The following is a 15,060-nucleotide window of genomic DNA, read 5'->3' as shown; positions in this document are numbered from 1 at the left end:
CCCGCTTCTCTGTTGGGAAGCGAGAGAGTGCTTGTACGCCCGCCAAATTATCTCCCTCCACCTTAAATGTAAAGGTAAAACACCATTTTTCATCCAAACATATATATATATATATATATATATATATATATATATATATATATATATATATATATATATATATATGTATATATATATATATATATATATATATATATATATATATATATATATATATATATATATATATATATATATATATATATATATTGAGGCAAACGAGGTTAAATGCTACAGCATTTAACCTCGTTTGTCTCAAGAAAATATTCTACCTGGCTACACACAAAAATATATATATATATATATATATATATATATATATATATATATATATATATATATATATATATATATATATATATATATATATATATATATATATATATATATATATATATATATATATATATATATATATATATATATATATATATATATATATATATATATATATATTTATTTTTTTTTTTTTTTTTTTTTTTTCAATTACGATATTTAGCAAACACAGAATTTTCCCTCACTAATGAAAAGTTCATATGCTGTACGTTCCCCCTCCCCAGGTGGATATATAAACACTGTACATACCTGAACGTTTTTTGAGTCAGATTAATAATGAGCAGTGCAACAGCAACGTGACGCGGCAAGCCGGCCACTGACGCTCCTCGTAATACTCGGGCGTCATTAATTTCTTAGGAGTACAATGAAAAATCCCGCAAAACTATATTCTTTTACCAGTCACTTCATTGTTAAGGTGACTTTCTCTGTATATCCTTCACCGTTTGTTCTCAAATTCATTAGTAAATTTGTGGAAAAGCACACTTCCCTCTCTCCATGCCTGAGAGCGCGCAAACTTTCCGCTCACTCTCTTCCCTATTACGTCATTATTCGCATGCATGAGCAACGTAATATGTTTATAACGAGAATATTACTTCCTTTACTGGCAAGCTTTGGTATCGTCTGCCTTCCTTTGTTCTTCAACTTCCTGGTGATTAAATTCTTTCGGGAGAAAAATGTCAGATAAATTTGTAACCGAGTCTCATTTTACGGTCATAGAGTCTATATTACCTTAGAGATGCGAAGCGGAAAACAGCGGCATGTAGTTTCTTCTTCACCCGTGAGCCAATTCCCATGCGTATAAGTGAACAAAGCATAAATTCAAACTGAAAGCACCGGTGACCGCATTCACACTGGGGAAGGTCACTTACTGGAACGGATGGCTGACAGAGAGGCAGATTCAAGACAGGAACAGACGAGTGAAGCTACAATGATGCTGCAGCTGGACTGACAGATCTGTGGAGTTCACTTTACCAGAGGAGTGTGAGGTACGAGCGTTCAAGACAAATTACAGGGACATGAAAGATTACAAGAAAATTACGGTGCGGTGAAAAGTGTAATCCTAAAACAAGTTAGGTTAAAGTATTAAAGATGAAGAGGAAGAGGAGGAGGAAAAGGAGATTGATGGGTTCTCAAGCACCAGAAACTAACGATGAAGAAAGCACGTAGTGAGAAAAGATTACACGAAGATGAAAAAGAAATGACTCTCTCTCTCTCTCTCTCTCTCTCTCTCTCTCTCTCTCTCTCTCTCTCTCTCTCTCTCTCTCTCTCTCTCTCTCTCCAATACCTTCGCCAAAGATAACAATGGTCGTCGCTACCTTCAGTCATAACTATGCAAAGCCTCTTCCGATCCTTTCCTTCTTACACTCTTCCAAGTCCATCTCTTAAAAGCTGCTTCGCTTCCATTACCTCCACGCACACGTGATCACACACACACCTTTAGAAAATGATAAAAAAATAAATAAAATACATATCTTTTGGACGTGAAGTGCGTTTTGTACAAAAATAAAAGAGAACGTTATTGCTCTTCCCTTTAAAAAGATAGTTCTATTTCAAACATTTCGTCGGGCATCATTTCCAGAAGGCTTAGCTATCGTAACATTCGCAGCCGTCACCATCGATAAGCATGTGTTGGCGCATACATGTTGGCCTCATGGCGCAGACAAATTCAGAGGAAATGAAATATGAAATAAAAATAATAATGATGATGATGCCAGCGTATGAAAGGAACAAGATCCTGTAGGAACAATGTTAAGTAGAAGTACCTTTGTGTGGAGTTCCATAAACACAGCGAGCTTTCAAAGTTTCTATCTGTGACTGAAGAGGAAACAGCGACAACAATGGAATGAGCAATTTGGATACATTTCAAAAGAGTAATGTTATGGAATGTAATGTCTATCCATCACACCACCTCAGCTTAACAATGACAGCTTCTCTTTAACACACGTCGTCGACTTTCCCACTGCCTCTGGCTCCCCAATACTGTGCGGCTTTCACGGAAAACTGCTGCGGTGGGGACGATGGGGACGGTGGCGAGGGTGGGCAACGCGGTGGCGTGTTGCACACACCACTGAAACATTCAGACTAACATACAAAAAGGGACATGACAGCCCTGCCTGTGTCGCAAACACCGCCATTCCCAGACTTACTTCACCCACGCGTGTAGGTGCAGAGAGAAGAGACCTGAGTATTGCATGACGCCACAACAACGGGGTTATGGCCTGCCAGGGTTGTGAAAGACCTCTGCCTCAACCACCGAGAAACAAAGAACCGTGACTCAGAATCGAACACCGAACCTTTGGGCCACAGAGGCAGCCTACCCTCAGTATATACAGGCACGCTTGGCTGGAGGCCCTTCACCGCTTCTTTTCTTTTTATAAACTTTTCATTCTGTATATTTTGTGCGTATGTTGTATATGTTTCTCTACCCTCGGGTGTATAAAGACCAGCATTCCCTCTCTTCTATTGATGTCCTCTATCCATTACTTATCTAGTATTAGTTTGAGGCATCACTATTTCATGGGCTGAAGAAACAGCGAACACTAACTATTTTCAATACAAACGGCTTACACAATTGCAAGTCTGGGCGAGGCGTCCGCACACGTTCACTGGCTTCTTGGGAACACCAGCCATCTCGTTAAGGCCGCGACAATCCAGCGCTAAGTTCTAAAAATTTCTCCCACGCATTATCAGGGAACTTTTATGTAAGAAAAAGTGTTGAAGAAGGTAAAGAGAGGAGCTGTAGAGGTAAAAGTTCATCTCTCTCTCTCTCTCTCTCTCTCTCTCTCTCTCTCTCTCTCTCTCTCTCTCTCTCTCTCTCTCTATCTATCTATCTATCTATCTATCTATCTATCTATCTATCTATTTATCTATCCATCTATCCTTTCACATACAACAAAAGGAAATAACGCTGCTCATTCAACCAGTAATTATTCCACACGCTGGTGAAACTCGACCAAATATTCAGCAACAATTTTATATTACTGGAAATGCGAGACCGATACACAGGCAGGTAGACAGAGAGAAAGATGGGGAGTGGAGCAAAAAAAATAAATAAATAAACCCGCGTTGTAGGATGAAAGCACAGGAAGGAGGGAGGAAGGAGTGAGGAAGGGTGGGAGGAAAGGACCAGGTAACCAGTGAATGGATCGTGGGAGGGAGCAAAAAAAAGATTAAAAAAACATAAAGATAAAAAAATAAAGGGAGCAGTTATCGGAGATGCAAGATAAGAGAGAGAGAGAGAGAGAGAGAGAGAGAGAGAGAGAGAGAGAGAGAGAGAGAGAGAGAGAGAGACAGAGAGAGAGAGAGAGAATGTCACGAAAGATGAAATTCAAATCTACCATGATCGCTTTTTCTCCTATGATGCACACGCTCCCCCGTTCCTGGTCTCCCTCCTTTTTTTAACCTTCACTGCGCCACGCTCCGACACAAGGCTGTTTGCGACACGTAGAATGAGGAAATAGGTGAAAAATGATCAATAAATATGAGTGTACTGAGGATGTGTAAGGTAAGCATGAATTTAATCCCTTCAGTACCATGACGCGTTTCCATATTCGTTCTGCTTACTATTTGGTGATTTTATACAGCTTCAGAAACTTATAAGTGAGATTAAAATGGTAAAGACTGTGGCCATTAATCTTCTGAACTCCATAAACCTTTCCTATGGTCAACAAAATGGTCTAATCGTACATAAACCTCAAGGTAAAAGTGTTTCCCAGTATTGAAAGGATTAATGTGATGAGGTGATGGGCAGGATTATTAAAGAACCACCTTAACCCATTCAGTACTGGAACACATTTTTATCTTGAGTTTTAGGTATAATTAGACGATTTCATTGACATTAGGAAGTGCTTAAGGTCAGAAGATTAATGGCCAGAACCTTCACTATTTTAATCCCCACGTAAGTTTGTGAAAATCATCATATAGTAACCAGAATGAATAAGAAACATATCTTAGAGTAAATTAAAAGGTGTCTAACGTAACTTAACCTAACCTAACCTATCCTGACCTAACCTGACTTACTTAACCCGCATGAACATTCCTAGGACAACAAAACACACGAGAAAAAATATTCAACCACTAAATTATCCAACAAAAACTAATGATGACAACGAAAGTACCATGAATATTTACCTGTGAACAAAACATGGCCAACTCAACACTTCTCACTTCCCCTCCCCACACCCCCACACCCCAAACCCCACACCCACACACACACACACACACACACACACACACACACAGGATACGGTAGTAATTGCTTGCCTTGTTAGTGTCACTTTTTAGTTTCCCTTCACTTCATTGTTGGGCAGAATTTTTTTGGCAGTTCATTTTTTTCTCCAAACTTTGATTTTTATTTACAATCAAGTACACTGCACACAAGTACGCCAGAGAGAGAGAGAGAGAGAGAGAGAGAGAGAGAGAGAGAGAGAGAGAGAGAGAGAGAGAGAGAGAGAGAGAGAGAGAGAGAGAGAGAGAGAGAGAGAGAGAGAGAGAGAGAGAGAGATTCATTATAATCTTTTTTCGGAATCTCTCTTAAATTCTTACTTCCTCGTGCATTTTGCTTGACCCATGATTGTATATATTCAAAACCCGTGGACCTTCAAATCACCTGTGTGTGTATGTGTGTGTGTGTGTGTGTGTGTGTGTGTGTGTGTGTGTGTGTTGTGTTGGTCCTTAAAACGTCATTGACAAACGAACGCACCAGTACACACAGTCAGCCATGAAGCCTCATCACTTCCCTACGTTGCATTTATTACAGAGTACAAGTGAACCCGAATATTTGTGCAAACGAATGTATGATATATATATATATATATATATATATATATATATATATATATATATATATATATATATATATATATATATATATATATATATATATATATATATATATATATATATATATATATATATATATATATATATAGAGAGAGAGAGAGAGAGAGAGAGAGAGAGAGAGAGAGAGAGAGAGAGAGAGAGAGAGAGAGAGAGAGAGAGAGAGAGAGAGAGAGAGAGAGAGAGAGAGAGAGAGAGAGAGAGAGAGAGAGGGATAATGAAGGGATGTGAAAGAGATATTGGAGGAAAATATATAAAAAAAAGAGTGGAGCGGTCCTGATGTGGTAGTAGAGGGAAGCTGCCTGACGTGATGGGGGCGGGGGCGTGTGGAGTGGAGGGGGAGAAGTGGAACCGCTCGGTGAGTACCTTGTTATTTTGGTTAACAGGACAGCCCGTCCAAATTAATGGCGGTGACAATAACATCACGCCCCCCACCCTGCGCCAAGGCCTTGCAAGCTGCCTGACTCGAGGAGACGGTTTGTATCACCCACAGTTTGCGCAGAGTTCACCTTAACCACTTCAATACTGGGACACATTATTATATTTTAAGATTTGTGTACGATTAGACCATTTTATTGACATTAGGAAAGGTTTATGGATGTCAGAAGATCAATGGCTACTGTCTTCACTATTCTAATCCCCCACATAAGTTTTTAAAGCTATATGAAGTCACCAAAGAGTAAGTAGGATGAATATGAACACGCGTCATGGCACTCAAGCGGTTAACCCGTTTAGTACCATGACACATATTCATATTCATTCTGGTTACTATTTGGTGATTTTATACAGCTTCAGAAACTCATGTGGGGGGATTAAAACAGTGAAGTCTGTGACCATTAACCTTCTAACTTCCATAGTCTCTTCCTAATGTCAATAAAACAGTCTAACTATACACAAATCTCAAGGTAAAAATGTGTCCCAGTACTCAAGAAGTTAACATGCACTACTACGCCTCACTGACAACTTGAGTACGGGAATGAGGAGAACAGACATCTTTGTTGGGTCCTCAGGGATCAAGTGTGTCTTGACTCAAGGTGTGGAGGCTCTGGGGTCTCTCCACCAAATGCCTGAGCCGGGGACACGTGTCCTAGATCAGATATCTGATTCTTCGGGAACAAGGGTCTCTACAATGGCAGTACTCGGACGAGGTGCCCACCACGACTCATACAAAGACTTCTCCTATTCAGCGTCTCTCTATCAACCTTTCTCTCAATTTTCAGTGTTTTCGACCATTTACAAGACTGAAATACGTAGATTGTAATAGTAGTAGGAATAATTGAAAAATAGAAGACGAGGAAGAGTGAAAAGAGACGAGAAATAGTGGAAGTGAAGCACAGAAAAGTTTGAGAAGTGTCTTTATGTAACACTCTCAGTGGCGAGACGTCAGCGCATACAGGTGAGAAAGAATAACGATGAAAATTCAATGCAAGAACAAAAATAAGAACAGCAGCAGCAACAGCAACAAAAACAATAGCAGCAATAAAAATGGTATGATAATAATACTGATAATAACAAGTAGCCATTACAAGAAAAAAACACCCAATTTTCATCTACGCCCTTACTTGTCTCCCCTCCGTTGGGAAAAACTAGGAAGCAGTAACACAACGTAATTGGCGCCAAAATTCGTAACTATATTCGTACCGTGAGTATCATTACACCAATATAACACTCCTTTCCTCATGCTATCGTTGTTGTTGTTGTTGTGTGTGCTTCATACCAACAACTTAAACCACCAGGAGGCAAAACGTTTTTCTATAATGAGTGTGTTCACATTTTTCTTCCCCCCACGAAGAAAAATGAGCTGTCTTATATGGGTGTCCACACGTTGCTGCCATATTCAGAAACACTTCCCCCTCCCACTGCGACTATTTTCAAAGACTACAGAGACAATTAGCTGAGTTCTAAGAAGTATTTTTCTTCCTATTAATGTAGTAAACTTGTTAACATGTCGCTAGAATTACAGAAACATCCTTAAAATTCCGTGTCACTTCAAACAAAACCCTTTGATTATAGTGAAGATGCGGCGCGGAAGTGTTTGAAAACAGGCCTTTGTTGGGCGGGTTCCTCCGGGCACCAACATTGCTTACTTGAATATTGGTGAAAGTGTGAAAGTGTTGCAAATAAAACCAACTGAAATGTAATACTGGTACTAATTTTTTATTGTTTTTTCGTGTCTCCCTGCGCGTGTATCAGCAAGGCTGTGACATTTTTCAGGACTGCTTTGAAAATAAAAACGATACTTTTGCAGAAATTTTACGTAGATTTTTAGTGCAATATTTCCTGCCTCGTTGATTTGGCTAAGTGGTGAGAGAGCTCGGACAGGTTATCTCTGAAGTGGAGTTTGTGCCAGTTCTTCCTCAGAATTGAAATTGTTTGACATTAACCTCTTTGAGCACGATGACGCGTTTCTATATTCATTCTTGTTACTATTTGGTGATTTTATACAGCTTTAGAAACCTATGTGGCGGATTGAAATAGTGAAGACTGTGGCCACTAATCTTCTGGACTCCATAGAACCTTCCTAATGTAAATAAAATCGTCTAATCACACCCAAACTCATGATAAAATTACGTCCCAGTAATGAAGAGGTTTACTTCTACATATTTCGCTTTTATTGCACAATTTTCTATAGAATTTCAACTTTTGCATGTAGGATTATTAAAATATTTTTAATGTCGCTTATGTTCTGCAAATTTTGAGACAGGTAAAGTCAAGTATATTGACGTAAGTTTTGCTTCCTGTTCGCGATATCAGATTTAACTTTTTCTCTTACAATTTTCCAAGTTAGAATAAAGAATGCCATGATAATCTCCCTCGTCCACTGTGTTCATTCTGGCGTCCCTGACTTGCTAATCTCATTTTCTGTTACCTGCCTTTCTTTTCACGTCCTTTGAGCAACATTACAAGTCTACTGAACAGCCGTGTATCTTTCCTACGAACTCCTAATGCCGCGTATGTTACTGTCTGGTAAAAGTTTGCATTTCTATTGTCTTTTACCTACTTTCGACTCTCCTGATCCCTTACTAACACACACACACACACACACACACACACACACACACTTCAAGGGAGATGCGTGGAGGACATGCCTGTACACAACAAAGGTGCACACACACGCACACACAGGGACACAGACAAGCGCTTGGATGAGTGCAGCCCTCGTTGTGATGTGCAATATCTGAAGACTAGCGGCCCTTTAATCCTCACCCAGGCTTCGAGGAATGACAAAACATGACACAGAGATATGAAGACAAACCTTGAAGTCAAAATCCTCTGCGCAAATGAAACGTAACCAATCACGGTGAAGTAGAAGTGGCGGTGCACCAATCCCACCCTCTCTCCCTCCCTCCCTTGTGTCTTATCTCTCGCCCTCCATTCTCTTATTTCTCTCCCACCTCGTCCACTACGGCGTTGGCTTTCAATCTCTCTAATGCAAGTCAGCTAATGAGGCTGAAGTGTGTGTGTGTGTGTGTGTGTGTGTGTGTGTGTGTGTGTGTGTGTGTGTGTGTGTGTCGGGTCCAGCACTCCTCTGTCCTTCACTCACACCGTTGCCTCTCACCATCCCGTCCTCTGTCCTATGTCTGCTAATGCAACACTGTAAGTCCCTTCTCGCACTGACGCTTCTATCCTCTCCCTTTATCTTAGCTCATTGTTATTCGACCATGATGTGTTTAGCATTCACACTGAATTGTATCCTCTTCCCTAACACCATCTTCCTTGCTCATCCTTTTCGTATTATTCTAACTGATATTGCAGTGTATAAAACGAGCAAAAGTAAAGATGAAGGAACGCAGGAAGACAGAGTAAGGAAGTCTGTTTCGCAGTTTGGACCAAAGGGAATAAAGGAGAGAAAACGGTGGCCAACTTCTGTGTGGCTGGTGGAGATAGAAGGAAATGTGAGAATGAGTGACCCTGTACTGTAAATATTTGCATCAATAAAAAATAAGAGAGAGAGAGAGAGAGAGAGAGAGAGAGAGAGAGAGAGAGAGAGAGAGAGAGAGAGAGAGAGAGAGATTTATGCGTTTTGAAGGGAAACCAGAGAGAGAGAGAGAGAGAGAGAGAGAGAGAGAGAGAGAGAGAGAGAGAGAGAGAGAGAGAGAGAGAGAGAGAGAGAGAGAGACACGTAAGTCATTATAAAACTTTTTCCCCTCGTCACATAAATTCACCATTTCCTTTCCAGTGAAGAGCCTTTCAATTGAAACATATCTCAACTTCCATGGCATTTTTTTTTCTCCTCGTGTCCCTAAAGGCTCGCTGGTTCGCTGGCTGCCTCGCATCTCTTGACACTTCAATTCGTGACTCAGTGAAGCCGCTTGTCTTTCAGCTCCCCTCTCTCTCTCTCTCTCTCTCTCTCTCTCTCAGGACTTATTAGTGTACACGTAACCTTCTTTACCAATAAGCCCCGCGATTCAAAACAGGAAGATTAGATTTGCATTAACTCCCCCTGTGTGAGAGGAGGGAGGAAGGGAGAGAGGGGGAAGGTGCAATGAGCTAAACATAGTCAACAGGTAGAAGAAAGGCAAGAAAGAATGAGTGATTAAATAAATGAATAACATCGCAGCTGTGCAGTGTAAACAAAGCGGTGCACGAAGCAGGGCCTGGCGTGCAGAGGCGGCGTGTATATTCTGACATCGGTTTTGCCTTTGTGTTTGTGTCTCATTAGGTGGTTAATGGCCTACTAAGCGTTTCAGAGAGTTTGAGGGCACGTTTTTCTAGAATAACTTTGTAAGGAACACGCATATCATTATGAAATTTTGCCACAGTGTACTTGACACCCTCCCCGAATATCCCAATGTGTCAAGAATCGTCAACAGTATATAATAATGGCACTTCTCCCTATAAAAACAGGAGAAAGTCACTTATCCCTCACGAAGAAACGGACAAGTGGTGAGAAATGGTGACGTAGTACTATCTGTGACGTAGTAACAAGCTCCACCCACATAGTCCCTCCCCCTGCTCCTACCCTCCCTCTCTTCCATCCCCTCCCCATATTTCGCTCCCTTCCTCCCCTCCCCTCCCTTCCCTTCCCGTCTATGTATTCCCCTCTCTCTCTCTCTCTCTCTCTCTCTCTCTCTCTCTCTCTCTCTCTCTCGTCTCTACGTCACCATTTCTCACCACTTGTCCGTTTCTTCGTGAGGGATAAGTGACTTTCTCCTATTTATATAGGGAGAAGTGCCATTATTATATACTGTTGACGATTCTTGACACATTGGGATATTAGGGGAGGGTGTCAAATACAATGTGGCAAAATTTCATAATGATATGCGTGTTCCTTACAAAGTTATTCTAGAAAAACGTGCCCTCAAACTCTCTGAAACGCTTAGTAGAGTAAATTAAACGTTGCCTTCACTTCTTATCTTCGGCTTTCACCTTTCTACTCCTGTTTACATACGAGTATATTGTCTGGCTCACCTCACGGTAGTTCCTCCCTCCACTCTCCTTTTCCACAACCCCCTTGCACGAATCTTTTATTACCTCAGCACTATAACCACTTTCCATCATATTTCTCTCTCTCTCTCTCTCTCTCTCTCTCTCTCTCTCTCTCTCTCTCTCTCTCATATATTTCGTGATAGACACTCCGAGTTTCCTCTTTCCATTTTAAGCTGTGTCTCCAAGATTTCCTATTTCCGTCAAAAAATTTTCTTTCTTCGTCGCCTGGAACGTTTCAGGCTTACGAGAGTTTCCGTGGTGTTTTCCGGGTTAGTTTCCTTCAACGCCTTCCCACCGCAAGATGGAAAAAAAAAGGTTGAGTTTCAAAAATGTTCCAGTTTTTTAGGGTCAAAGTTACGCATTCCCCAAAATTCAGGCAAAGTTGTCCTATATTTGCATAAAAGTGTCATTCATTTCCTGTTATTCTACCCTTTTTCCTGCAGAACGCCGCACACCTCACGCTCACACTGTTCGTCACGTTAGTAATCACCACAACTACCTGTTAGGAACCACTGCTGCACCAACCTCACTACCTACTCACTACTAACTCGTCGTCGTAGTGGTTGTGGGATAAGCTCTGTCTTCGGCCTCCACTGTTATAATTTCGGCTCCCACTGTTGCTACTACGCCTGCACAAGATCCACACAAGGTCCGCCAAAAAGCATCAAGCCCTTTCTGGTTCCCGTCTCTATAACAGGTTCTCTGGATCACAGCTGCTCTTTTGTACCATGCCACCTCGCCCTCCTGCTTCTCCACATTCTTTGCCTTCACTATCTCGCGCAATGGAATCTTAATGCTATTGTTTTAACTTCAAAGGACCCACAGTCATACTCCTGGTCTTCTACCTCTTACTCTTCCTGCCTCCTCCTCCCCACGGGGAGGCGGGCAGGGACGTGCACGCACCCGGCCTGACATCTGGCTATGAATACAAGACCTGCTTTGCATATATCCCGTGACGGTGCAAGAAAGGCCGCCCGACACCCACACCCCGAGGGATACCAACCTCATGTTTACGTCTTGTGACTCGCATGTCTGGAGGAAACTTTGCGTTGTTGCACACACCCTTTTATTCATGGTAGATGTAAGATGTGGAAGGAATGCCGGGTGAAGGAGGTGAGGCAGTACGTGATGACAAATTGCATGTCACAATATGCGAAGTTAAAGAAGTGAAGAGGATGGAAAAGAATGGTGGAAGAACCAACCCATGTGGAGCGACACTGCACCACCACCACCACCATTATCACTGTGCTGGCAGTTTTAAATGAGCGCTCCATATGATCCATTCGTCTCCTTAGCTGAGGCCGCTGGTTTTCCTAACAAGTGAGTGATACATCCTTACGGTTAATGACAACACAAAACAGCACCAGCTGGATGGGTGACGGTGATGGGCGGAATGCACACACGCACACACACACACACACACCTATATAACGAGGAAGGGATGGTGCACGAAGCAATCTGCAAGTTAATTACGTAGAGGTGATTAAACCGGCTAAGGAAATTACTCTGAACACGTTTATCCCTGATGAGTTTCCAAAACGACTCCGCCATTTAAGTGGCAACTCATTCCTAAATGTGGACACAATTCCACCTTGAAAGAATTACCCGCACAATCAAAGTTCACTGCACATCCAAACACTGCAACGCTTCCTTCATGAAACTACTTCCATTCCTGAGAAGTTTATCTTGATCCTGTGCCACTATTATTTGTAAATAAGAAGTAACCATAAAATATAAGGAAACGCCGCTGCCGCCGCCGTCACACAGAGTGGTCACAGGGAAGGGTTAGCAAGAGGCAGGCGGCAGCAGCAATGAGCTAGTGGAGAGTGGCAGATAAGAAACCAACCTGTATATCACGCGAACACCAGCGCCAGTTTCCCTTAGCTGACCATATAATAAATTCAGCCCGACGGTGCGTATAGAGTTATGAGGTCTCTAATAGAATTACTAGATAAAGGGTCCGTATTACGAGGTGCCCATAAAGCTGTCATTCGCAACTTCATAAAGAAAAAATGGACGCGTCAGACAGCGATAAAACTGCAAATTTAATGAAAGAAAAAACAAACGTAAAGAGAGAGAGCAAGACGAATGATTTCAGAATGACATCAATCTCCATAGCCCACTGCACTCTGCTGACCGCTATACATCACTGTGTGTCGAATATATTCATCAATACAGCGATGGGAATAACTTATATGAAGATTGATGAAGATGAAGAGAATAGAAGCAGATGCAGAGGGCACACGGGGCTGCCGGTGCCACAGAGGCTAAATCTTCTGTTCCTCATTCAGCAATAGTTGTAAAAAAAAAAAAAAAAAAAAACAGGTTACGTGCGTCCCTACCCGAATTGGATTATGTATGTACCGTATTTACCAACACATGTCCTGCCAACAGTAAAAACATATCGTTTGAATAAAAAATAGTGCTTGGAGTAATACAGTAAAGTCTTTTTAATCAGAAGATAGGAATCTGTGAATTTCAATTTTCAACGCTCTTTGTTTTCACGAATGATTTTATCCAGTGAGAGCATCAGCAGATAGCCTTGCCTTGAATTAAAACCCCTGCAGACAAGGCCGGCTCATTCATTCACTCCCGCGATATAATCTGAGCTGGAACACGCTGAGCCGGAGACATTCACGGCGTTCATTGCTGAGTGGGTCTCTCAATTCTGGCTGTTTTCCTTCCACTGCACAACCTGATATTTGAAAATGTTTCTTCCTTTGACCCGCGTTTGCTTCTCTCTAGGATTTTATTATTACGAGAAAGAATCCTTCGCTGGGTGGAGGGGCCGCGACGGAGCAGGATGACCCACACCATAACTAAACGTGTCTCTCCGTGCGAGGGCATAAGCTCGCATTCTCAAACACTTCTGCGCTTCACCTCCACTATTTCAAGAGCGTTTATTTAAATTTACACTAGTTTTTAAGGTATTTGTACAGTTCTAGAGGCAGATTGACAAGGCTTCCATATTATTAACAAGAGAAACTCTTGAAAATCCCGCTATTCATCTCTGTGGCCTTTGAAAATAGTCGTGGTAAGAGAGCAAAGCGCTCCTGAACACAGATCTCAATGCGGAATGAGTAACCTTGATGCGTTAAAACATGTTATACCTTACCGCTATGAAGATGAGGGACTGAGAAAGTGAAGCTTGTCGAGGATGTGGCGCGATATCGTGTCGAGCGAGTGTCATGGCCAGCGGTTGATGTACTTCTCTTTCTTCGTCAAGCAAGTGGACCTAAAATAGAAAAAAATGCATGATTGAGAGAGAGAACAGTTAACGGGGGTGCCATGTCACTCTGTGGTAGTACACAAAGAACAATATGACAAATGGACATAATTGTTATCAAACATATGAAGTGCAAGTTTTCAGGACGTTTTAAAATGGTAGACTATATTTTTTATGAGTGAGTGATAGAAAGAGTTGACATTCATTACTAAAGGTCGAGTATTGTACGAGTGGGTAAGAATGCAGCTCTGGTGTGCTTCCTTTGTCGCATAATAAGCCACGATCCTGTTATCATTGCAATCTGTACTGGCATTACCACTACAACAACAGTATATTAGCACACACCAATAGTCACTGCTACTATTACTACTACAACTAATATCACAACACACACACACACACACACACACACACACACACACACACACACACACACACATCTAGTTAGTTTGTTAGTTTTATTCACCACAAAGTGCATGTTTACAGCAAGGTGAAAGTTACAAAATTCCCATTGGTCCAAATAGAGAAGTATACTTTTACAAACATAAATCAACATACTGTCACCTAAGTATTTTTTAAGACACAGACACACACACACACACACACACACACACACACACACACACACACACACACACACACACACACACACACACACACACACACACACACACACACACACACACACACACACACACACACACACACACACACACACACACACACACACACACACACACACACACACACACACACACCCACACAGCGCCACCCACCCACCAACCAACCCTTACATCCTCGGGCCAGAAGCGGGGTGTCGGTCTGGGTCCAGCAGTGGAGTCCCTTTGGTAACGAAAGACAAGGCAATGCACACACACACACACACACACACACACACACACACACACACACACACACACCTACCCACCCACCCACCCACCCCTCATCCTCGGGCCAGAAGCGGGATGTTGGTCGAGCCCAGCCGGGGGCCTCCCCCCTTGATGACGTCACATATATACGTTACGCAATTCATTTTGAAAATCAAGATTCCCAAAAAGGCAGCTGGACACGAATGCTATAAAAATTCTGACTTGTTATCAATCAAAACTAACTTCTAAAATACTAAAATATTGCCAGGATAAGGAATAATAAAAACAACTCAAAAAACATCGTAAATAAAGTGTTACAAC

The 15,060-nt window shown here is 41.7% G+C and overlaps 1 protein-coding gene across 1 annotated transcript in view; it reads right to left on the bottom strand.

Moving 5' to 3' along the window:
• Window positions 1–14,707, bottom strand: part of LOC123503837 — a 51,488-nt gene extending 36,781 nt beyond the window's left edge. The window contains exons 1-2 of the mRNA XM_045253909.1: window positions 14,665–14,707; window positions 13,760–13,879 (exon numbers count right to left, since the gene is read on the bottom strand). Coding sequence (XP_045109844.1) covers window positions 13,760–13,834 — 75 coding nt within the window. The 5' untranslated portion in view covers window positions 13,835–13,879; window positions 14,665–14,707. The remainder of the gene's footprint in view (window positions 1–13,759; window positions 13,880–14,664) is intronic.
• Between the last annotated feature and the right edge of the window lie 353 nt (window positions 14,708–15,060).

Source organism: Portunus trituberculatus, chromosome 14 (assembly GCF_017591435.1).
Source record: "Portunus trituberculatus isolate SZX2019 chromosome 14, ASM1759143v1, whole genome shotgun sequence".
NCBI classification, from domain to species: Eukaryota; Metazoa; Arthropoda; class Malacostraca; order Decapoda; family Portunidae; genus Portunus; species Portunus trituberculatus.
This window is presented reverse-complemented; position numbering and strand designations above follow the sequence as displayed.